Below are 25,000 nucleotides of genomic sequence, written 5' to 3' on the forward strand. Positions count from 1 at the left end.
AGAACTAAACAATGGATTTGCCCAACTGTGCCAGGTTTGTGGCTTCAGATCTTCAGAGATTTTGTTTTGAGACATTAAGTAGAAAGTAAACTAGACATCCATTCTTTGCTGGAATCAGAAGTAATGCGGGCCAGACTTCATGCCGCGCGCCAACGTCTGTCTCTGTGGGACACTTCAAAAGGTGCCATGTTCTGAAGAACCAAGTAAAACGTAACATGTTTGCCTTGCATGTAAATTGGCAGATGCCAAATTTAGAACAGTGTTTCCAACCTTCAATCCTGTTAAGGAAATTCAGCCTTACATCTGCTCATTAACATAGTAGCACCTCCCCGCTCTCCGAGGATTCTGACGAGCTTCGCAGATATTCATAGCATCCCGCTAATGACTTTTCTGTAGATTGTCTCACGTCTTAATTACTTTGCTTTACCTGCTAGACAAGTTCTCTCCCCTAATCCCCATTACATAACTCTGACTCCAAAAGATTAGCCAAAATAAGTTCCATATCTAATTAACCCTAATGCTCCCCTCGGCGCTTTTCAACTCCCATTCTTGCTTTGCATTCAAGACCCCATAAAGCCCCTTCCAAATGGTTTCCTTTTGCCATATCGATTCATTGAAATTGGGCAACTTAAAGGCCTGGAGATGCGGTGTAGCTTATGTGGGAGACTCGCGTTACCCCCTAAACTCTAATGATGGCAGACGCGAGGACCGGTGTGCATTAATGACTGTGGTGTCAACTGACAACATCTGTGCACTCTTAAAGCTCTTAGCTGCCGGGAATCTCCAGACGCCACTGCTAATTCAGAGCCATTAGCTTCGCTTTATCAGAGCGTCTCTCTACCGGAGTGGGTGGGCTTCCCAGGCCTCGATCCGTAATGCTCACTCAAGGACTGGAAGAGGGGTGATGGGAAATAGAAAAGGGGAATATTCCTGTCAGTGTCAGAAAAATACATTGAACATAATATTTATGGTCTGACTGACAGAAATGATTCATAGTAGGCCTAACTTGACTTTCGGTTTTTAAAGTGACATTGCTATTGTGTCTATTTTTTTTTTCTCAAGGTTTGCTACTTTGAGCTGCTGCAGCAAGAACGTGTGATTGTTGATCTGATTGGTCAGATGGCCCAGTCTGTTTTGATTGGCCTACTTTGCTCTGATTGGCCAGATGGCCCAGTCTGTTATGATTGGTCTACTCTGATCTGATTGGCCAGATGGCCCAGTCTGTTGTGATTGGCCTACTTTGTTCTGATTGGTCAGATGGCCCAGTCTGTTATTATTGGTCTACTTTGCTCTGATTGGTCAGATGACCCACTCTGTTGTGGTTCGTCTACTTTGCTCTGATTGGTCAGATGGCCCAGGCTGTTGTGTTTGGTCTACCTTGCTCTGATTGGTCAGATGGCCCAGTCGTTTGTAATTGGTCTACCGAGTACATTGTGTCTTTTGGAAGCTAAATGGCCATTGCCATAACTTAAATTCCTAAAGGTCAACGATTGTACTTACTGTAAAGACAGTAAAAAAAAAGATGTTGATTTTACCAATTCAATCGGAGCATGAGTCAGATGATGAAACATTGGAAGAACTGATTATTCAACCTAAACCTCCATTGCAAGAAATGACTTGAGTGTGATGTTTCTCAGTGATACGTTACTCAGTTTGAGGTACATTATGAGATGTTGCAGCTGTACTTCCTCCCCATCAGCATTAACAAGTGTACACCCATCAACAAACCCATGTGTATATTTCTAATTTATTGCGGTGCACATGCAGGATGTATCAAAAACAGCACGAAACGTGAATGACTGATGTAACAAACGATTGCAAAACAAAACTTGCTTCATCCATTATCTTTACCCAAATTATTGAGAACAACAGACAATCTGCATTGAAAGACACTGTTTAAGGTAATAGTGACCAGCAGAAGTATTTCTGTAGGACAGTAATGAGTTAGCCAGAAACTATAGAGACAAACACAAAACTATGTATATTGAACAATCAGTAAAAAAAAAAAAAAACATATACAGTTGGGCAAAAAAGTATTTAGTCAGCCTCCAATTTTGCAAGTTTTCCCACTTAAAAAGATGAGAGAGGCCTGTAAAATTGAACATTGATCAGGGGAGTCTGCTCTGTATTTTCTACTGATCACCACAAGAGGCGTGATCAACAGGCAACGACCCATTTTTTCTCTATCTCTCATTGTGTTAAACCCAGACAAAGTTGCCGGGAAAAATCAAATCGCCGGCAGTTCAGGCTCGGTTTACCCAGTCTACTCGTTACCTGTTTGAACTCGATATCAGTATAAAAGACACCTGACCACAACCTCAAACATTCAGACTCCAATCTCCACTATGGCCGAGACCTGTCAAGAGATGTCAAAGGACACCAGACACAAAATTGTAGACATCTCCCAGGCTGGGAAGACTGAATCTGCAATAGGTAAGCACCAGGTTGGGTCAAAATGATCACAAGAACGGTGAGCAAAAATCCCAGAACCTAGCAACAAGACCAGAGAACACTATAAGCAACACAGGCTCATTGTAGAAATGTGCCTGTGGCAAAATTTGTGATGAATTATATGTTCCTTCTGTCAGTTTTTGTAAGTTTTTTAAAATGAAATGTAACGTTTTTTTTACATTGTTTGTTGTATGTGTAGCAGAAGTTAGGAAATTAAATGTCCGGTGAGTATAGCTAAAAGGTTAACGCTCTTTTAAATCACTTTTGAAAACAACGTACCACCTATGCTAAACTCTACACATTTTAAATGACAAATCTCTTTTATTGTGACTGGTGTTTCACAGACTCGTACCCGAGCACTTCACATCACGAGCAGTGTTGCCACAGTTACTTTGAAAAAGTAATCTGATTACTGATTACTGATTACTCCTTTAAAAAGTAACTTAGTTACTTTACAGATTACTTGATTTTAAAAGTAACTAAGTTAGATTACAAGTTACTTTATAAGTTACATTCAGCAGTTGCCGACAACACCCCTGCCGCCTAAAAATATAAATGACAACCGTTTTTGGCAACACACTTTATTGCATTTATGCCTGAGCCTGACGGCCCCGACTTTTTTACGCCCCTTTTTTTTTGGCTTCTCCTTCGTTTTATATTTATTTTAATAATTAAAATGAACAATGAGATGTGCTGGTGGAAACAACATGAGACCATGATAGCTTGCGCCACTGTCAAGATATGGCTCGCGCAGGGTTAAAGAGTCCGTCTCTTCAGTGCAGCTGCTAGAGTTATGGCCTTTTTACTACTGGTTCCTTCATTCATTTTCCCTGACCAGGTATCTATCTGATTGCGAAATGACCAGGAGTAGGCCTAATGCCTTCCGAGAGTCTTTCGAGATGTATTTAATTCCGATCACTCAAACAAACCAATTCAGAAGGTGCATGAAAGCATTTCAAACTAAACCGGACAAATGTAAATATATCTGGTTGTTTAAACCACATGTGTAAATTTTACTCCTGGCAAATAATTAAAAAATAAATGTGTGAGAGCGTGTTTTGTTGTAGTCAGATAGATATGACGGTGCTACTGCAACATCGCTGCAAATGAGTAAAGCAAGCCAACGCATATGGCCGTAAATGAAACTTTAAAATAAGTCACACAAAACACAATCATCTTCAATATAAATTAATGAGACTAATGATCTTACCAGTGCTTAGGTCGCTCTCTCTCTCATATTGCGATCTTTGAATTTGAAATGAGCTGCTGAATAAAATGCTGGAATCTTTTGCTTTGATGTGAACTCCGTTAAATGAGCATATACCGCGGGAATTGAAGATCGGATTTATATTAATTTTGCTGAAGTGTAAGGTAGGCTATAAGACAACCTGCATGTACTTTCAATTTTTTTATTTTTTTTTAGATTGTGTAGCCCGTTTCTTTTTTTTTGAGCGCCGTTGTGAGCAGTAGGCTAATCTATCAGCCTGCCTCAGCTCGTCAAAAATGCCTTTGTGGGGGTATAATAACTAGCCTACTTTGTTTTTGATGTCAAAGTAGTTATATTTCGTTTCGTTTCTTTATTAAGGTCATTTCGAAAAATGTTTAGAGCAATTTTTTGTTTGTTAAATTAAAGTTTTAATTTTTTTATGTGACGACCCAGTGAGTTAACCGCATGTTTAATAGCCTAGTCTCTCAAACCAACTCTTGAATTGCCTTGCCTATATAAACTTTAATTTAACAAACAAAAAATTGCTCTGAACATTTTTCTTAATTAGGTTTATAAAGAAACGAAACGAAAAATAACTACTTTGACATTAAAAACAAAACTGAATTATGTTAATGGCTGCAACAATGTAAAAAAATAAAATAAATAAAAAACAAGGCTCCAGCCGGACTCGGGCTGAGAATTTTGCTAAGCTGTCGGTTTTTACTAAGGAAAATGACTAAAATAGTAACTCACAGTGACTTGGATAAGTGACTTTAATCTGATTACTGGTTTGGAAATAGTAACGCGTTAGATTACTCGTTACTGGAAAAAAGTAGTCAGATTAGAGTAACGCGTTACTATGTAACGCGTTACTGGCATCACTGATCACGAGTGTACTGCTGTACCAGGTGAGCTTCTGAGTTTACCACATCAGGAAAGACACACATATGGAGTTTGTAATGTAATGCAAATTCCAAAATATATTAGTTTACAAAGCATGCACTGTGGTAAAAGTGTTCTGAGATCAAATCATAGTATTGTGTAAGAAACTGTGTGAGAATAAGAGTTTATTAATCGATAATTTGTCCCCGTGGTTATAATTAGTGTGAAAAGGAATAAAGGTTGTTGGTGTTGTTGCCACTTGTGTTCATTTCAGCTGGACTCTGCAGTGAATTGTTTGCATAGGTAGGTTTTAGAAGTCAAGTTCCTGTCAAGATGGGAGGGATGTAATTTTCAAAAAGAAGGTCAGACATGGATTAAGACTTGGATATGCCCCTGTTGAACCCTCACTAGCTTATACTTACAGATTCTCACTGAAGAAGGAACTGCAAACGTGAGCTTTGGTTTACTGATGTTCTGTTTTTATACGTCCCTCTGTGTGGCTCCTGTAAGACTGACTAAGCATATGTGATAGAACTTTTTTTTCATGGGATGTCAAACAGCTGTTGGATGTCTGAGCCTGGCAGAGTTTTGTGAGATGAGGACTTTGGCAATGCTTTAGCTATCAGATGAGAGTCCAACTCACTGACTTGAGAAATGCTGAGAGAATTTTCTCCCAGGCTGCCATGTTTCTATACAGTGAATGTTTAGCCAGAAGCAATGGCAGACATTTAAAGTAAAACAGGAAGCATTTCCCTCTGCCATTGTTACTAGCAGAGCAAATTGCTCAGGGAAATCTGTGAGGATGTAAGACGATTGCTGTGTAAGTCATGGGATGTCATTCACCAAGTAAAGAACACACTGTAATTTAAGGTTACAATTAAGGCTCCTAGAAGTCCCGTTTCACCATAATGATCCCAACATTATCTGCCTTTTGCCGTCGGATGCCTGACTAAACAATTCAGTGTCGGATTGACCTCTTGCGTTATTGCCACTCATAACGGGCCCAGTACAGTAATTACAGTCCATCTCAAAATGTCAGCGAGAAGGGCAGAGCTCAGCGAGGCTATATTCCCGCAACTGTTAACTATTTCTCTCTCTTACAAGAGCTTATTTAAAGAAATGTGCCACAAGGTGTGAGTGTGCGCACTGCGACTTCACCCACCAGTGCTAATTTACCACTGTAATGAGCATGCAGTGATGCATGATTATCAGGCAATTATATTTGGTTACCATGCAAACAGGGTGCATCATGGGACATCATTAAAGACAGAGAAAAACAGCATCACAGAAAGAGAGCTCTGTTTTCCAAATGGCAGCCATTACCGTAACACCGGCCCGTTTGTTTCCGATTTCCATGAATATTAAAAGGTGCTTGGTTCTTATGCCTGCAGTGTCATCTAGCATGACAAATTGAGATCCAGTTGATTTCCAGTCAAAAATAAATGATGATTACCATCAGATGAAGTTTTTGGAGTGTGAGTAAGAATTGATTTAATTGTTCAGATCCATCCAAGCTCTCATAAATATCTGAGAGGATGGGTTTTTCTGTGAGAAATAAATGATGGATGACCAATGATCAGCCACATTCCCTCCTGACAGTCGTGCTGACCCACGTTGATAGACGGCAGTGCCACATTTAACACCACTATGGTATTGGTACTTAAAGTAGTCAAGTCACATTTCATTTATATAGCGCTTATTACAATGCAGATTGTTTCAAAGCAGCTTTACAGTGATAATAGGAAATTAATGCAAAAAGGATTGTTTTTTGCTGTACAACAGATCTAGAAGAAAGTCCGGCTTAAGTAATGTTTGACTGATTAATTTACATTGTAAAAATCATTACTATTTTACTTAGGGGACTACAGCGGTTTCAACTGATGAACTGATGCATTGAACAAAATGTTAAATGCCTTCAGGACATTCATTTACACTACATTAGCATTTTGGTGGCCTGAGGATGCAAACTTTGAAATAAGTTTCAAGTTTTTTAAAACAAGTTTTAAAAATGATACATAACTGATCATCCCCCTGTAAACTTCAAAACATGATTCTGAAAGGGGGGGGGGTGGCACATGCATATTACGTGTTTAGTCAATCGGCATGCTCACTTTCTTTACGTTGTTATGAACCCAATTGGTCTAGTGGTGGATCGCAGCAGAAATAGATTGGTTGGTGGTAAATTATTGTGCAACAGCAGAGGAAACCCCATCTCCAGTCCCAGAATGACTAAAATATGCCCAACAACCAGTCAGATATAACATAAGAGAAGTTTATTTACATAATTCAACAAGCGAAAATAATAATGAAAAGGGTTTCAGCTTCAGAAGGGGGCAAGGCCAAAACAACAAACATAAAGCTAACTCCTACCTAAAAAAATGTAAAATTAAAATAAATAAATAAACCAACTGTTACAAAATAAAGAAAACAAAATACAGAAGGCTAAACTAACTCCCTATCTAACACAACCAGGAGAAAAGAGGTAATACAAAACAAAATGGCACCCACCTTCCCACTAACAACCTTTCCACCTTTCCTCCAAACAAAGGAAAAGAAAACAGAGACATATAATAAGGCTAGATCAGTATTTACCTTAGACAACTCAAATTAAGGGTCACTTCTCTCTTTGAAATCGCAATCATAGATGAAAGCAATAAGACAACGGACAGAGGTTCTACTTAGGTCCAACACAACGGAGACAGATACACCAAATCAAACTAAAAGCTTGATCACAACCAAAGTCAGTCTGGAGATGAAGAAGAGACCTCAGTCATTGCACACCATCAAAAATATGTTTAAATATATCAGTTTAAAAATGCTCTCCTCTCATCCAATTACAGCAAATCTCATATTAGTAGCATCAGGTGGTGATAATGGCTCTGCAGGGAGTTAGAGAGACAGGAAGAGGAACAACCAGAGTAGAGTTTGGCTGTTGATCTATGCAAACGGGAATCATTTTGATAACATTTTCATCTCTACAGAGAAAAAAAAAGTGTGGTTGTCACAGTCTCTGCTGACACTTCAGGGCTGTCGTGAGGTCATGTCATTCTTTCTGCTTCTAGTAAGAGCTTGAGCTTCTGTGTTTTGGACCAGCTGAAGTTTTATTTTTTATTATTTATTAAGCATGCAGGGCAACCACCCAGTAGAGCATTACAGTAATCTAGCCTTGAGGTCATGAAGGCATTAAATAACTGTTCTGCATTTGTCATTGAGAGCCTATTTCATAATTTAGATATATTTTTAAGATGGTATAATGCAGTTTTACAGATACTAGAAACATGGCTTTCAAATGAAAGATTGGTATCAAGGAGCACACCCCGTTTCCTCTCTGATGACGAGGGCTTGAGAGCAGCTATTAAGTGTTAGACAGTATTCTAGACTACTATGTTTACTACAAGTGTTTATTTATAAAAAAATAAATAAAAAAATAATATAATATAAATAATAATACTAAGTAGTAGGAAATGACTAATCGAGAAAATGACTAGTCATCAAATTATTTTGATATCAGCTATTCTGTTAATCTTCCATTGGGGCGCAAATAAATATAGATCTGAGAATCATCAGTGTAACATTGAAAACATCATACTTCCTAATGATTTCTAAAAAGGGTAGCACATACACAAAGAAAAGCCATGCTAACAGTAGCTAGAGAACAACTTAATGCCTCTTTAAATGTGACATCATTGTAGTGCATCCAGGAATCTCTAGACCCATATTTGTATTTGGGAATATCCTTTACCCGGAAATCTCTGCACCATGCATGTGACTCACAAATCTTCATTACTGCAGACCATCTCCATGTATACCAGTGGCGATGCTTCTTTTTTCCTAGTTTATTGTTACCGTAAACTTGATTACATTAAGGATAATGGAATTGAATTACTGTGATAACTATGAACCTTATTTTATGGTAGTGAACTCAAGCCTTTAATGCTCACTCTCCCTCCCTATTGTCCAGTGTGTATAATGAGCTCACATCTGTTGGACTGATGTCCGTGTCTCTGGGGTGTTGTGAGTTCCGGACGACTCTCACTAACTCTTTACTAATACCCGGCCATAAGTCCAAGGGACAGCCAAATTGCTGGACAAATCTTCCCTATGTGCAACATCAGAGCCAAGAGTGGGGCAGACAGAAAGATAGAGAGAGCGAGGGGCGGAGGGGAGGGTAGACAGATCGACTGGACATATTGTGCTCTGTGTGTGTTGTGAGGGGGTGGACACACAGCTTGAGTCAGTACTAAAGGCCACGGTGACACCCGCATGGAGGATTCTTACTAAATTTTCTTGGTCTGAATGTAATCAGGTCAGAGGGACGTCCTGGAATCCAGAGTGAAAGCAGTTTATGATTTATTTTATAAAGGGTCTACATGCTTTTTACATTTTCATCTTTCTTTAGTGTGTAATGGTGCTGCTTGAGTATGAAAAAGATTTGCAATGTTCCAAAGCACAAAGTCCCTCCAGCGGGAGTTCTTCTCTATATCAGTGCGCAATGTTTCTGAACTCCCTGAAACGTCTCCATTGTAGTTTTGAGTATTCTTCCAGGAACAAACACACCACAATATTCCTCATTTAAATAATTCAAACACAGATTATAGGGGTGTGGCCTGGTTGAGTTAGTAGTGTGTTGAAACTGGTGGTTATGGTAAGGGGTGGGACATTCCACAACATTCTGCTCCAGCCAACCAATCACAGCACACTGTGCTTTTTGGAAGGAGGGGCTTCATAGAGACAAGAGGCTTGTTCGACTTCACCCAGCGTTGCACAGACCGATCGGCGGCTGACTTGAAGCACTGCATGCTGGTTAGAATTTTTTTCCGACTTGAGGCAGTGCCGACGGCAAGTGACTGTGACGTATGTCAACGAAGTACGGCGAGAGAGATTCGAGAGCAGCCGGCTGATGCAGCCAGTGCAGATTCTCAAAGGGGACTGCAGGAGGCTGCTCGAGCTCTGATGACGACACAGCTGATCCACGATTGGCCGATTCACCGCATGACAGCGATCACGTGTGTTTCGTTTTTATTCTAAAACCTTATGTTACGCTAATGCTCACAGAAAGTGTCCGACTTTGCGTCTCCGTCTGCAGCTCCTCCCCGCCTGCACTCGGCTACTCTCGCCGATCGCATGCATCCAGCCGCAGCCGATGTCCAACACACCTAAGAACTAAACAGAGCATTACTGACAGACTGGAAGAGATGAGTTGCAAAAATGGGAAATATGGGGGAAAATTCAAATATCAAATACCAAAATCTCAAAACGAGGGTGCACATCAAGTGTGTTCATTATTAGGGGTGCGACTGATCGGAGTTGATTCGTGATCCATACAGACCAGGCCTTGTGGTTCAGAACAGAAGTGATTCGCAGATTAACTGCTAAATTGAACCATCATAGAGTGAAAGTTTATCATTTGGAGGTGTCTTGTCTTGCCAATTTACACATTTTAAAATATTTTAAATGCGGACGAAGAGGTAAAAATCGGGTCTAGTTAGTAGTGTGTTGAAACTGGCGGTTATGGTAAGGGACAGGACAACTACCCGAATACGCTGGATTATGAACAATAATGCTACATTATCACAATATGAACTCACTCAAAAACCTAGCGAGTAGTCTATCATGTCAGCATTTTAAGTTTTGTTACAGAGCTGTTTTTATTCTGCACTGTGAAGGCCATAATTGGACGAAGCTTAGTGTGAGTTTCACTGGGGTTCTCTCCTCACTGTCTCTTCAGATTTGTCAGTCTAAGAGCCGATGTCTCTTTCAAAACCCAAAGAAAAACAGCCTCTATGGTCAAATAAAACTCTCTCCCCCGGGAGGGAATGAAAAAGAGAGGAAACAGCGACGGCAGGCGGGGTATCCGACTCTCTGATCTGCACTTGGACTGAAGTGGGAGGAGGCAGCTGGCACAACACATGGCACTTAAACATCATACTGTGCAAAGAGACGGCAGCACGCAGCTCTCGGCACAGGCGTCCACTCCGACTCTAATAAGCTTGCTCGCATGTCAAAACCGCCCAGAGATCCCTGTGGGTAACAGATCCTCCATCTCACATCCCAACACCCCAGGATTCCCAGACTGAACAGATGCAGGAACGTCTGCGTGTATCGTTCTGTCCTTAACTCTGTTCCAAAGCCTAGTCAGCTACCTTCATAGACAGCTGTTTTCTGTCGAAGTAACCTGATCAAAATGGAGCCTCATACCTGACGGACAAATATATATAAATATATACAGAATATTCACACAAGGCAAACAGAACACTCAACCAAAGTCTCTTTTAAGGAAAGTCAGTTCTAAATTACTGAGTTTCAGTTTCCTCTGCGGGCATATTTGTAACGCCTCCGGGCAGCTATATCCGGCATGCAAGACCAATGGAAAACAACCGGAATCTCAAAACCTGCATATTGCAGATCAGCAATTAAATCCGACATGAACTCCCATAAACAGGAGTGCACATGTGTGGTAAAAATAAACAGCGTGGGGGGAAGTGCTTTTGAGGACCAACAAACTTTACTAATTTATTTTTCTCCATCTCTGGTAAGATATTTGTCTTGCCAGTTTACACATCCAAACGATTTTAAAAGCGGAGATTTAAAAAAAAAAAACATTTATTCCACACAATCAATTATACAAAATCATTAACATCAAATCTTTAAACTATACACCTTAATGCAAGAATAAAGAAAAAGATAAACCCTCCTCCATGACAGCACAGAAAATATCTGTATAGCACCACTGCATTTCAAAGGATGTCATATCATTTATTAAATTATAATACTTAAAATCAACAACAATTCTTGACTTCACATAGGCTTTAAAAAGACACATAATATCTTGACCAGACCTATTTTCTATTCTATTTTTCCTACTCACATATATCACATATATAAGTTTTGCTTGACAAATCACAAAGTTGATCAGCTGCCATTTTACTCTTTTCTTTTGACTATACCCTGTCCCACAAATGAAACCAAAAGTAGTGTGATTTCTCCATCTGTGAGCCTCTTCTTCCACATCTCTAGTATTTTTCCTGCATGGCGAACCAACCTGTACCCCAGCAGACGGGCTACTGCTGTACCGTCACTTACGCCAGGGCCCGCCATGCTAACAATTTGCCTGAGCTTCACAGTTCCAGAGGCACATGATGTCTAAATGAGGCCTGGCACCTCATCCACCTAGTCCAGACGAGCACCTTTGATAAGAGGCTTCTTCAAAAGCCAAAAAAGTGATTCAGAACTGTCATTTTTCTCAAAAGTGACGAGTCCCCATGCTTTAATAAGTCCACAATCAAAAGGAGATACGCCATTCAGGTTCAACTTCCTGTAATCCACAACGAAGAGTCCTACATCAAGTCCAAGTCCCTCCACTCTTTGTACAATGACTTTGGTCACATTCCTCCATACCAACTCAACAGGTCCTGTTAGAAATCTCTGGATGAATTGTAAACGAAATGCAGCCTTTCTGCTTGGTAAATGCACCAAACCTTGCCCACCTTCATCTTTAGGTAGAAGCAATACACCTTGTGGAACCCAGTGCAACCGATCCCAAAAAAATCCACAAAAATTCTTTGCAACCGAGATACTAACCCTATGGGTGGATCTACACAAAATAACTTATGCCAGAGTGTTGAAGCTTCCAAATTGTTCACTATCAACACTCTTCTCCTAAATGATAATTGTGAATGAATCCACTTCCATTTAGCCAGTCTACCCACCATTTTCTCTACCATTACCCCCTCAAAGGCGGATTCAAACCTCTGATCGAGTTGCGCCTTACCCCTACACTAAAGCCACGGTTAAAGATTTGACCCATTCCTCTGTCTTTATCCCCGTCAAATGTTACTAGCGATATAGCCTCTGATTTCTTACGGTCCAACTCGTCTAACGCCAGTCTGATACATTCTTCTTCTTCTTCACCCTCGCTCAGTTGTAGATTAGGGTATTATCCAGTCTTATGATGCCGCTTTCATCGTCGCTTAGATCATCTCTACAGCCGGCCAGAACGCTGCATAAACGCGTCCCTTGGAGGGCGGGGCAATAACAAAAGCCAGTATGGAAATACACGTAGACAAAACAAGGCGATTTCAACCTCAAAATATACGCTTTTAAATATACAATTAATGCCATGTCAAACATGGAGAGGCTTAATCGTGATTTCAACTAACAGATTCTGCAAAAAAATAAAAAACACATAATTTGAAAAAAAAAAAAATGCAAAGAAAAAATCTTCAATTTTTGAATGCAACTTATTTAACAGAGCCTCAATAGCCAGGGAATATAACATTCCCGATATCGCACAGCCCTATCTAATGCCCCTAAAAACCTTGGAGGGGGCACTCAAACCACCATTGATTTTCAAAACAATTTCAATGTAATGGTACATAATTTTGATCATATTAATTCAATTGAATCCAAAATTAAAAGCTTCTAAAGTTTTGCAGATATATCTGTGCTCGACTCTGTCAAATGCCTTCTCTTGATCCATAGCAACAAGACCCAAATCAGCATGGGAAAGATTGCAAACATTTAAAATAACCTGTAAAAAGCAAACATTATCTAAAATAGATATTTCTGGAACACAATAGGTTTGATCAACGTGGATGACTTCCTCCATCACTTTTTTCAACCTATTAGCCAAAGTTTTTGAGAATTTTTTCAGGTCAGAGCATTGCAAACTCACTGGTCTGCAGTTCTTTATTTCTTGTAGATTGCTTTTTTTTAGGCAGCAAGGTAACCACTGCTCTTCTGAAGCTTAAAGGCAACAGCCCCCCTCAGTTAGGCTCTCATTGAGAACACCCAACAGGTCATTACCCAACACCGGCCAGGGAGTCCATCTATGCCCGGAGCTCTGCCCCCCTCCATCTCTTTCAGAGCAATGAACAGCTCCTGCTCACTCAGCGGCATCTTCAGACCCGCTTTTGAGCTCTCTGAAACACTGGGTAGACCTTCATAGAATTGAGCAGACAAACCATCATTCTTAGGATATTCGCTGCTGTACAGTCCAGCCAGTACAGTCTTCCTCTTATTTCAGAGGGTTCTGTTAGCTCCTGGCCATCTGCGGAGTATAAGCAGCGAATGCAACGACTCTGACAATTCTTCCGCTCAAGACTGAAAAATAACTTAGATGGGGCATCCATTTCTGAAAGATTTAAAAACCAAGATCGAACCAATGCTTCTTGTGCCTTGAATCCTAATAGATCTATGAGAATAGTCCAAATGTCTCTGATCTCATCAGCCAAATCCTGTAATTCAACCATTTCAGTTTCTAACTTTTTCATAGATCGTGTTATGTCCCTGGTAACATTGAGAGTGTATTGTTTACAAAACATCATTATTTTAACCTTACCAACATCCCACCTCTGCCACAGATTTTCAACTTCCTGTTTTCTTATTTTAAAATGACACCCAACACTTGACAAGTAACTAAGAAATGATTTGAAAAGCCTACTGGAGCAATTAAATTTTTTTCCTAATATTAAAATGGTGCTTATAACAATTGAATCAATTGATTCTGGCTAGGGATATAAGATTTCCTCCTGCATGAGCACATCATTATAAAGACTCTGCCGTATATATCACATAAACATGAGTCTCAACCAGCTCACGTATCGTACCAGCTGAAGCAGCATGTGGTTATCCATGATACCAATCCAATACATAATTTTCTGTGCAGTTAAAATCTCCCCCAAAAAACAAATAATCATCACAATCACAATTCTGTTAAATACTATTAACACTGTTAAAAAAAAAAAAAAAAAAAAAAAAATTCAGCCCCACTCGTTGGAACATATACATTCAAGCAAATACAATTAAATCCTTCATTTTTTTTTTTATTTTAAAAGCATTAGTCTTCCTGGTATTACTTACTTTAATTCATATGAAATAGGCAGGAATTGTTTTGCAAAAAGAACAGCCACCCCTCCTCGGACTGAACTCATATGAGTAAACACAACTTCCCCTTCCCACTCCTTTTTCCAATCGGTTTCATTTAGATTGTCACTGTGAGTTTCTTGGACAAATATAACATCCAAGTTCTTCTGTCTAATTAGCTCAACAAGTAATGCCCTCTTCTTTATATCCCTTGCACCATTCAGATTCAGAGTGCCCATCCTTATCGCACGCATTAGAATGTATATTATTAAAAAGATATTATACAACCATTGTCTTAAAAGAGCTAAATATCTTATGTGGTTTCAAAACCATCCTCATTTTTTTGGTTTCTGTTTCAATTTAGAAAGACATTTCTTCATCCTGAACACTTCCTGAGTAGTGAAATTATCCTCACTGTCACCCCTCATCATTTTTACCACTGAGTCTATGAACAATTTCCAGTCAGGAAAATATTCCTCCACCTGGACATTTTTCATATTCTTTGTTTTTATTAGGAATAATCTTATTTAGGTGTAACCACCTTTGCATTCTAGTCTACTCCTGCTAAGTGTTGCGTCACCATCAGAGTCCTGGACTGTGCTGCATTCAGTGTCATCACTTTTATTTACTGAGTCTACTGTCACCTGACCAGTACTCGCTCCCTTTGGGCTCTTCTTTGCTCTTTTTCTTTTAGTAGGGGGGAGTTTTAAAGAATGCTTCCTCCCTCACCATCTCAGTGTCCAAACTGTCTTCAGCCTCAATATCTGCCACAGCAGATACATCCTCCTGATACACATCAGTTTCATTTTACATATTTCTTGCCACTATCATTGTACCACCAATGTGTTCCCCTAAACTCTCCGAAGCGTCCTCATTCTCAACACTTCTCCCACCTTCCACATGCAGAACTTCCCTAACAGAAGTAGTACTAGATCCAGCTTCAGCACTCCCACCCATCCTTTCATTAACCACATTGTTCTACCGAAACTTTAAACACAGGCTCGAGCTTTATACTGTGTCTACGAGACAACCGGTCCAAACCCACGCGCTCTGAAGATGCCATTGCCACCCAGCAAATGCTGGATAACAGCGACCCTCCTTTCACCCTAAAAGACTTTACCTATCCTATTCTACACAATCTCAAAATGTACAAAATGTACAAGTAATATACAAAATCTGCTTCACCGTCACTGCGCTGCTGTCGTCATTGTGTAAAACCCGCCCCAATGTTTCTGATTGGTGCCACAATTTGGAATCATTAGAAATGGCAACACATTCTCACACCCAACTCGTCACATATAGACGCTTGACCCGGACCCCTTGTCGTCACTTTTCAACGAACTGGGCGTACCTTTATCGTCAATTTTCGACGCGCTGGGTGCTCTATTCGTTACAAAGAGAAACCTTTGGCGTCATAAACAGACGCATTTAATTATTTGCGTTTGTAAAAGCAGACATGATTTTATTAATATTTAAAGGCTACTTTTATATTTTGGAGCAACTAACACCACTCCTACCCTAAACCCATATCTAAACAATATAAAACACATAACAGGCAAATAAATGTACAGTCACAAGTATTTATTGCAAAAACGGACCAAAACAGTATAAAAGTATTAGCTCATGTTGCATTCCAAGTCTTCTGAAGTCATACGATATCTTCATGTGAAGAACAGATATCTTGATGTTTTAATCGCTGAAATGATGATCCTGCTGCCCCGTGAACGAACTCATTCAAATAATTCAAAAGACTCCTGAGAATGACGCGATCGGTCACAAGACACAGGAGAGCCAATGACATTTTACAATCACTGCTGACGTAATGACGCAATTAGTCACAAGACACAGGAGAGCCAATGACATTTTACAATCACTGCTGACGTAATGACGCAATTGGTCACAAGACGAGAGCCAATGCAATTTCACTATGAAATCTGAAGTACGGGCGGCAATATTTGAAATTTGATGTGTTCATGATCTTCGGCGGATGGAGATGCTGATCGCTTTTGGGGATTTTCTTCATACAAATCAATCATTTGGCCTCGGACAACTTGGATTATTTAACTTTTTTGAATAACTCGTGGATGCAGACGTATGTTATATCCTGTGTTTTATATCATGTTCACACAAATGGGTAGGTTTAGGGATGGGGTGGGGTTGGGTTACATGTTAAAATGTGTCTAAATAGCATAAATAAAATAAATGTAAATACAATTATGCTTGCTGATTAAATTGAAAAACACACTCCAACATGTCACAATGGCAAAATCATAAACTAATACAATTTCACCATGACGATAACATTCCCAATACCCAGTGTGTCTGTGTATGACCCAGCACGTCGAAACATGACGCCTTGGGGTACCTTTAGCGTCTTAATTGTGATGCGGAAGGCACTTGACCATGCTTTAGAGTTCTATAGAAGTCTATTGGACTACCCTGCACGTTGAAAATTGACGATAAGGTACGCCCAGTTCGTTGAAAAGTGACGACAAGGGGTCCGGGTCAAGCGTCCATATGTGACGAGTTGGGTGTGAGAATGTGTTGGAAATGGGCTTGAATGAGCTCTTTGGCAGACTACTTGCAGAGCAAATCTTTATTTGCCAGAAGTTGTCTGGGTTTTCCCAGGCTAGGATAAGTTGGAACCAGACCAAAAAAAGTTATGTGTCCCCCTGCTCATAAATGTTGTTTATTACTATGGAATAGTATCATATTTTCATATTTTGTGCATGCGCGGTTCTAATCACGAGACAAGACTCTTACAAGTGTCTGTGGCTGGGATGTCTAAAAGCACATGTTGTGATCCAATGAATTTACCGATTGCTGATTGGTTCTGTTAATTACTTTCATTACTAGAGCCGCCATATTGTGTATTGTAGTTTCTCATATTCTTAACAATACAAGTGAACTGTGTTTTACAGTCTAAAACTCGACTTAAAGTTGATTTCAATTGAGACTGACCTTGCAATACAATACTTGAGACTGACCTTGCAGTACTTGCAATACTAATTATATAATTATATAATAATCATATAAATAACATCAGCATAAATATATAGATTTAAACATTTTTAATGAACAGTTTTTGATTATTATAAGGATGTTATTTAATCAAATATAAAATTTTGAATTATTTTTGGATGCCATTCTGTCATCCCCTTTGTTCAAATTATGCAGTGCTACCTTCGCATTTGGCCAGCAGAATCATGCTGCATGCTGTTTGGAAAAAAACCTTTTTGGCTGTAGTGATAGTCGGCTCACTCAATTTTGTCATATTATGAGCTTAGATGTGTCCTTTTACTTACGTGGCATGTGTTTTGTATGCCTGTGTCATGTGATTATTTTGCCAGAGAGATAAATGTAGTCTGTGCCTGTAATGTTGACGGTGCTTTGCCAGCTCTGGGAGTTGTTTTCCTGGGCGCAGATGGTAGGAACAGAGAGAAGCAGGTGCTGGGTGAGGTTCATCTGTGTTGTGCTGTTTTTTATCCGAGAGTTTGTCCTAAAGGCATGACTTCCTCTGCTGTGATCACCTGGTGAACAGATGACAGGGATGATTTTCACTGGCCATGCATGTTGCTGGAGGTGTGATTTACTTTATCCACCCTACTGTGAGGCACTTTACCCTGGTAAATGTCTGATTAATACAATCTAATGAGAACTATTTTCATAGAACTAGATAAATAATGGTGTGTTTTTTTTAAATATTTAGTTCATCTGAACATTGTAAGAGGCTGATATTATAAATCCTACAGTCTGTTTTCTCCTTTTATCTGAGTTCTCCTCAGACTGTGCTTTGATTGTTTGAGCTGCTGGTTCTGCATTTTTTCTAAGAAACACCTTCAGAAGTTATTAGTAATATGCCAGATGGTATTAGAAGTATGTTATGCATTATGGGTTTGTTTATTCATCATTTGCTTTTAAACATAATATTACTGGATGTCTGGAGACCTTTTGTTGCCTGGCCAGATGTTTGTTTGGGTAAAGCCATGTCTGCTGCATGGAATAATAATTTATATATATATATATAAAATAGAATACAAAGTACAATGGTGAAAATGTACATAGGACCATCCCAGACAGCAACATAGTGTCGGCCCAGATCCGGCCAACCTGATCTCACAGATTTCCATGAAATGAACATGGACTTAACTCGAAAATCTGTGGTAGTTTCACGGAATCGCCTTAAATTCTGTGATGGGTCCACGGAAGTGATGCTGTAAGTCAAGGACAGTCGGCATCTGTGATCACACACGGATTCTCTGTTCCAACACCTTATATCCGTCAGTTTGATAGTCATCAGTCATCAGTCAGCATAATTTATTTACATGCATTTTGTAATTCATTTATTTGTTTTCAACACTTAACTCAATCCCTTCCCTAAACCTACCTATTTGTGTATTATAGAAAAAAACAGGCAGATACACGGATACGGCAGGCACAATTTATTCAGAAACTACAAATAGTCCAAGTGTTCAGAGGCCAAACGATTGATTTGTGTGAATAAAAAACCCCAAAACGATCAGTAACGTTGAGTCCATCCGTCGAATATTAATACATTTCAAATATTGCCACCGGAAGAAACGTCAGGTCAGCTTTGTCAGCATTGGCTGTTGTGTGTCTCGTGACCAATTGCGTCATTACGTCAGCTTCGATTGTAAAATGCCATTGGCTCTCGTGTGTCTCGTGACCGATCGCGTCATGCTGAAGAGTCGTCTGTATCATTTGAATGAGAAATATGAACGAGTGTGTGTGTGTGGAGCGTGATCATCATATCAACGATTAAAACATTAAGATCAACTCTGTTCTTCACATGAAGATATCGTATGACTTCAGAAGACTTGGAATGCAACATGAGTTAATACTTCTATACTGCTTCTGGTCCTGTTTTCCTGTTTTTGCAATAAATAACTGTGACTGTACATTTATTTGCCTGTTATGTGTTTTATATCGTTGATAAGTGGGAAGGTGTATGATAGGAGTGGAGTTAGTTGATCCGAAATATAAAAGTAGGATATAAATATTCATAAAATCATGTCTACTTTTACAAATGCAAATAATTAAATGTGTGTCGGGAATCCGTGTGTGGACCACGTCATCATAGACATAGGCATCACTTCCGTGGACCCATCACTGAGTTTTCGGCGATTCCGTGAAACTACAACGGATTTTTGAGTTAGGTGTCCGTGTTCATTTCACGGAATTCTGTGAGACCAGGTTGATCCGGCCCATATCTGGTAGGAGTTGAATCCACATGTGCCAGAAGTGGCCCGGATCTGAACCGACACTATGTTACTGTCTGGGATGGTTACAGGTTATATACATGCCACAAGCTCACTGGACAACATAAAAAAGTTCCATTTGGTCAGCATTATTGCGCAATACTGTTGGCCATTTTGTAATGTTCTTCCTTAATCCACAATATATATATATATATATATATATATATATATATATATATATATTGTGGATTAAGGAAGAACATGTTTTTTTTTGTTTTTTTTTTGTTTTTTTTATATAAATAGAAGGTGTAGAAGACTTTTACTGAGCTCTCTTAGGCCCCATTTACTCTGCATGGTTCAAGTGACCCAATTCCGATTTTTTCCTCTCATGTGGCACAGATCGGATAACACATGTGAACGTGTAAGCAGTAAAAAACGGATGAATTCCGTTATCCTCAGATCGGATTCAGGCCTCACTCATATATGGTAATAAATCCGATATGATTCGGATGCGTGCATTAGCGTCTGCCATGTAAGCGGTCAAATCAGATATTCCCCAGTAAATGCGAGTCGTACGTCATTGAAAAAAGGACGGAGGCGAATGACGTCAGCTCAGGTGGACACAAACTGCGATCCAGTGTTGCCAAGTCCGCTGTTTTCAAGCGGAATTGGTCTACTTTTAACACAGTTTTGAGTTGCAATTGGGTGGGTTTTGTTGTGAAAACCTGGCAACCCTGTCAAGGGCTCTCCTCTTTTTCTCCGTCTTAAGAGAGAAATGTTTTGCCGACTTTAAAGATGTGTGGAACAGTGCAGACGGCAAAACATTGTGCAATCATTTTGTCTGCGTCCATTGCATATCGCGCTGTTTTTCTTTCATTTCACCGGTTAAGAACGTCTTGGGCTGTTTCGCCAGTGTACAGTGTAAATGCAAATATCAGATACGGGTCGCTTTCGAAAAGATGATGTAAGCGGGTCGTCAAAAAAATCTGATATAGTCACCAAATCGGAATCGTGCATCAAGACCTGCAGTGTAAATGCAGCCTTAGATGTTCCTTGTTCCCATTTCCTTTAGCATTTCAGAAAATCTTAATGTTTTAAAATGAGCTCAGATGGATCTTCTTGAGCCCCACATGATCCTCAGGAGCTGATGCTGGGCCCTGAGACATACGATGGGCCCTTGGGTGTGTTTGTGGAGTCATGGGTCTAGTTTGTATGACACATGAAAACATCACAAGTCTCCTTTGGTCAGAATTATTGTGCAATGCAGTTGCCCATTTTGTAAATGTTCTTCCTGTATTCATAACTTTGTTTTTAACAAAAAACTGAAGGTGTCCAAAACAATTTTGCTACACAGTTTGATTCTTTTATCAGGCTGTAACATTTCCATTTCCATTCATAAGATTTGCCAACCAGCCCCATTGTTTTCAAGCTTAAGACAACAGTGTGCACAGAGACTCCCAGGAGTGCTTGAAAGTTTAAAGAATGGCTTAGCCTCTCTCATTTTTCTGCATTTAACTTTGAGGGAAGTTTACTTTCAGTGGCTGAGCTCCTGCTGGAGATTAATGAACACATTTGGTCGAGGCTGCATTGTTCCCATCGAAAATGCCCATCTACAGCGCTATGATTTATGGACAGCCGGCAGTGCATGAGCTGTAATTTGAGAGGGGTTTGTTTTTCCTCATGAAGATGGAATTTTAAAATTCCAAGATTAATAACACCACTCTTGTCATTTTATATAGTACTGCAGGGAGAAGCAGCGAAGGTAGATGGGAGCAGAAGGCACACAGCACAGATTTTAGCCTTTGGATTCCAGGTGTGATAGGCGCGAGACGTGTTTGTGTGTGTGTGTGTGTGTGTGTGTGTGTGTGTGTGTGTGTGTGTGTGTGTGTGTGTGTGTGTGTGTGAGAGAGAGAGAGAGAGAGAGAGAGAGAGAGAGAGAGAGAGAGAGAGAGAGAGAGAGAGAGAGAGAGAGAGAGAGAGAGAGCGAGAGAGCGAGAGAGAGAGAGAGCGAGAGAGAGAGAGAGAGTGCAGATGTTTTTAGTCCTTCGTGTCACTTTATGCCCTAATTGTGACAACATAATGAATTTGTACATTTAGCGTGAAATGCGCAGGAGAGCACTGTATTATATCAAAATATTTGCAGAGCAGTAGCTGAATATTCATCCCGAGTAGGTCAGTGTTTGATCCTCATTTGCTTCCTCTCCTCTGATCATCTGTGTGGCTCACAAAGTTAAATTCATGCAGTGCACATTCTCATAGGAATGAAAGATCTCAAATGAGATCTCTACGATATCTTGATTCTGTTCTTTAATTAAAGTAATAGTGAGCAAATGCAGACTTTTACTGAACTCTCCGGCTTCTTAGATGTTCCTTGTCCTACATCTATTTCCTTTAGCATCGTAGAATATCTCAATATCTTGGAATGAGCTCGGTGGGATCTTCTTTGTGGCCGGGATGAGCCCCTAATGGCCCCTAGGAGCCGAGGCATTGGGTGGGCCCTTAGGGGCGTTTGTGAAGTCTTAAGTCTGGTTTGTAATGTGTGACACATGCATATTAAGAAAAGATAAACCTGTGAGCAGTAACATTTCATATGCCACAGCTTTTTGTTAGGAAGTCTCATGAAAATACATGGCACAGAGCAGAATGCAGTATTGTTTGGAATTTAGTTTTATTCTTTAAAATAATGTTTCATGTTTAAGGTAATTAAAAATATTACACTGCTCGCTTTATCTGTCAGCTCTGCACCGCTCTCTTACGCTCAGTACTGAACAACTGCAGATTAAAGTGTATTACACACAAACGGCTCAAGAGAGAGAAAGAGAGAAGGAATCTTTGATGTCCCTGACATGCCATGAAATGAGACAAACCATGAAGCAATGAATCTTGAAGCTGTTTTATGTGTATTGCACCTTTAGGCCAGACACTCAAGCTGGATAAGTAACAAGCAAAGCTCAGTGGCTCCTTAGAAGATACTGCAAACAAGAACAACGTTTGAAGTCTTTGGCCACGCGTCATGTATTACTTAAGCTTACCCAAATACATGCTTAATTCTGTGCTCCCTGCTTAATCGACAGGAGAGACTTAGCAAAGCCCCTCTTAAAGCAGGCCAGTTTAATTGATGGCCGGCAGCAAGGTCAACGGGCAGCTTTATTTTTTTATTTTTTTTATTCATGCAAGCTCATGTTTACCTGAATAAGGAAATACCACAAAAAAACAACAAAGAAAACAAAAACATAAGTCATGCCAACATGGCTGGGAGCATCAGACCAACTGCAACATCAAGCAATTAAAGACATTTTAGGATGATTTTAGGTATATGCCTGATGAAGGTCATGAGACCGAAAAATTGCCTTTTTTCAAGTACTGATAGTGTGTGGGATTTTTCTTTTGTTTATGATGATGATTTTAGGCAAAATGGCTGAAAAAGTGTTGATGGGTTTTGTCTATGGACACAAAGTCCATGCGTTTTTGTTCGCACAGTATGAACATGAACAGACAAAATTTGGTGAAAATAGTAGAACATAGTCTTTATGTTCTTGGCATGACCCACTAAAGTCATCCTAAGAGGCTAATTGTGCGTGTGTGGCTAATCCTAAAGTGGCCAAGCGAATGTGACAACTCTTAAACCAATAGAAACCCTTTATAAGCAAACCTTAAAAATATTAGATCAAAAACCTATTAGCTATCGTCATTGCAATATTATTACTAAATATAATATATTCAATTTTGATAGTTTTTTACATTACTTAGATGCCTGCCTTATTTTTAAAATTTTACATGGACTTGTACCTCCACCCCTGGGTGAATTTATACAGCAGAAAAGCAGTAGTGTCAGGGCAACAAGGGCAGTTAACAGGGGAGACTGTGTTGTACCGTATAGACGAAGTAAGTTTGGTCAAACAGTCTTCTCAGTACGGGCCACAAATTATTGGAACTGCCTCCCGATGGAACTCAGAGAGAGAGCACCATCTATTTATTATTTAAATTTACACTTAAGAAATTGATTTAAAACACTCAAAACTGTAATCATTAATAGTTGGTTTATCTTATCTTAGGTACTGCCCTTCTTTGTATTGTATTTATTATTATGTATCCATTTTGTTAATTATTATTTTTTTTTTTTACATGCATTTATTTTTATTTATTTATTTTTGATTATGATGCTGCGTCTACCTGCCAAGGGACTACAGATGAAAATTAGCTCTCTAGCTAACTCTGGCACATTTACATTTTGAGTGTAAAACAAAAAATGTTAATTCATGTGCATTGTCCCTTTTAAATAAACAATAATAATAATAAAAATAATAATAATAATAATAATAATAATAATAATAATAATAATAATAATTTGATAAAATGTTATTCACTTTTTTTGAGTAGTGTCAGGACATGGTGCCGATGACACATACACAGTTCCGTAATGATACACAAATGCATTCATAAAATATAGCATTTTACAACAAAATTCAAAATGGCCAGCATGCAAAATGGTCGATATGGGAAAATAGGGTATCATTCGACTTGGCATGCTGTACCAAAACTAAAGAGTTTTGTGATTTTTTTGTTTGTTTGGCCAAAGCATTCAGAAGCAAAAATAACATTAGGTGACACTGCACTGAAACTGAAAGGTATCCCCAGATCATGTTTGTCATAACACACCAAGTTTAGTCAGAATGCGCTAAAGCTTTGTGAATATATAGCTTCTCTTTAATCTTGGCGGCCATTTTGTTGAATTCATTTGCACATTATTCAAGAACGTTTTGACGAATCGATCTGCATTCCATAACATTTTGTCAGCATGGTCAGAAGATGATGTTACATTTTCATGAAAATCAGAAGAAAAAAAATTAATGACGAGAAATGATTGAGTTAGAGACTTCAACTTTGTTTTGTAGACAGTGCAGACTATGGGTGTGCCAAATTTCATACATTTCCCCAAGGTGGTTCCATGGACTTCCAGAGCGGAAGAATAAGAAACGATAGAATTAATTCACAATTAAATAACGATTAGGATTTCTACAAGACATTGTTCCAGAACCGAGATACGGACCCCATCCTGGTGACCAGTATACTGCCGAGTTTAGCCCCAGTATTAATCAAACACAACTAAACCAACAAATCAAGTTATTTAGCATTGCAAGAAACCATACAAGTACAGTCAAGGATTATGCCCATATATGTTTCGATCAGTGTTCTCATCGCATCTTGAGCAGTTAATTTAAACATAGTTCACAATGCTTATTTTGAATTCTGACAATTCCCTCTTGTTCACTCTCATATAGGGTGGTCTGATAGCTCTTCTGTTACTGATCCTGCTCTTCACGCTGGTGCTCTACACCCGTCAGCGCTGGTGCAGGCGTCGCCGGGCCCCTCAGAA

The 25,000-nt window shown here is 39.4% G+C and overlaps 1 protein-coding gene across 1 annotated transcript in view; it reads left to right on the forward strand.

The window, feature by feature from the left end:
* Positions 1-25,000, forward strand: part of LOC137070425 (astrotactin-2-like) — a 620,747-nt gene that overhangs the window by 147,991 nt on the left and 447,756 nt on the right. Inside the window, exon 3 of the mRNA XM_067437549.1 lies at positions 24,906-25,000. This exon is cut by the window's right edge and continues 299 nt beyond it. Coding sequence (XP_067293650.1) covers positions 24,906-25,000 — 95 coding nt within the window. The remainder of the gene's footprint in view (positions 1-24,905) is intronic.

Source organism: Pseudorasbora parva, chromosome 3 (assembly GCF_024679245.1).
Source record: "Pseudorasbora parva isolate DD20220531a chromosome 3, ASM2467924v1, whole genome shotgun sequence".
In the NCBI taxonomy this organism is placed as follows: domain Eukaryota; kingdom Metazoa; phylum Chordata; class Actinopteri; order Cypriniformes; family Gobionidae; genus Pseudorasbora; species Pseudorasbora parva.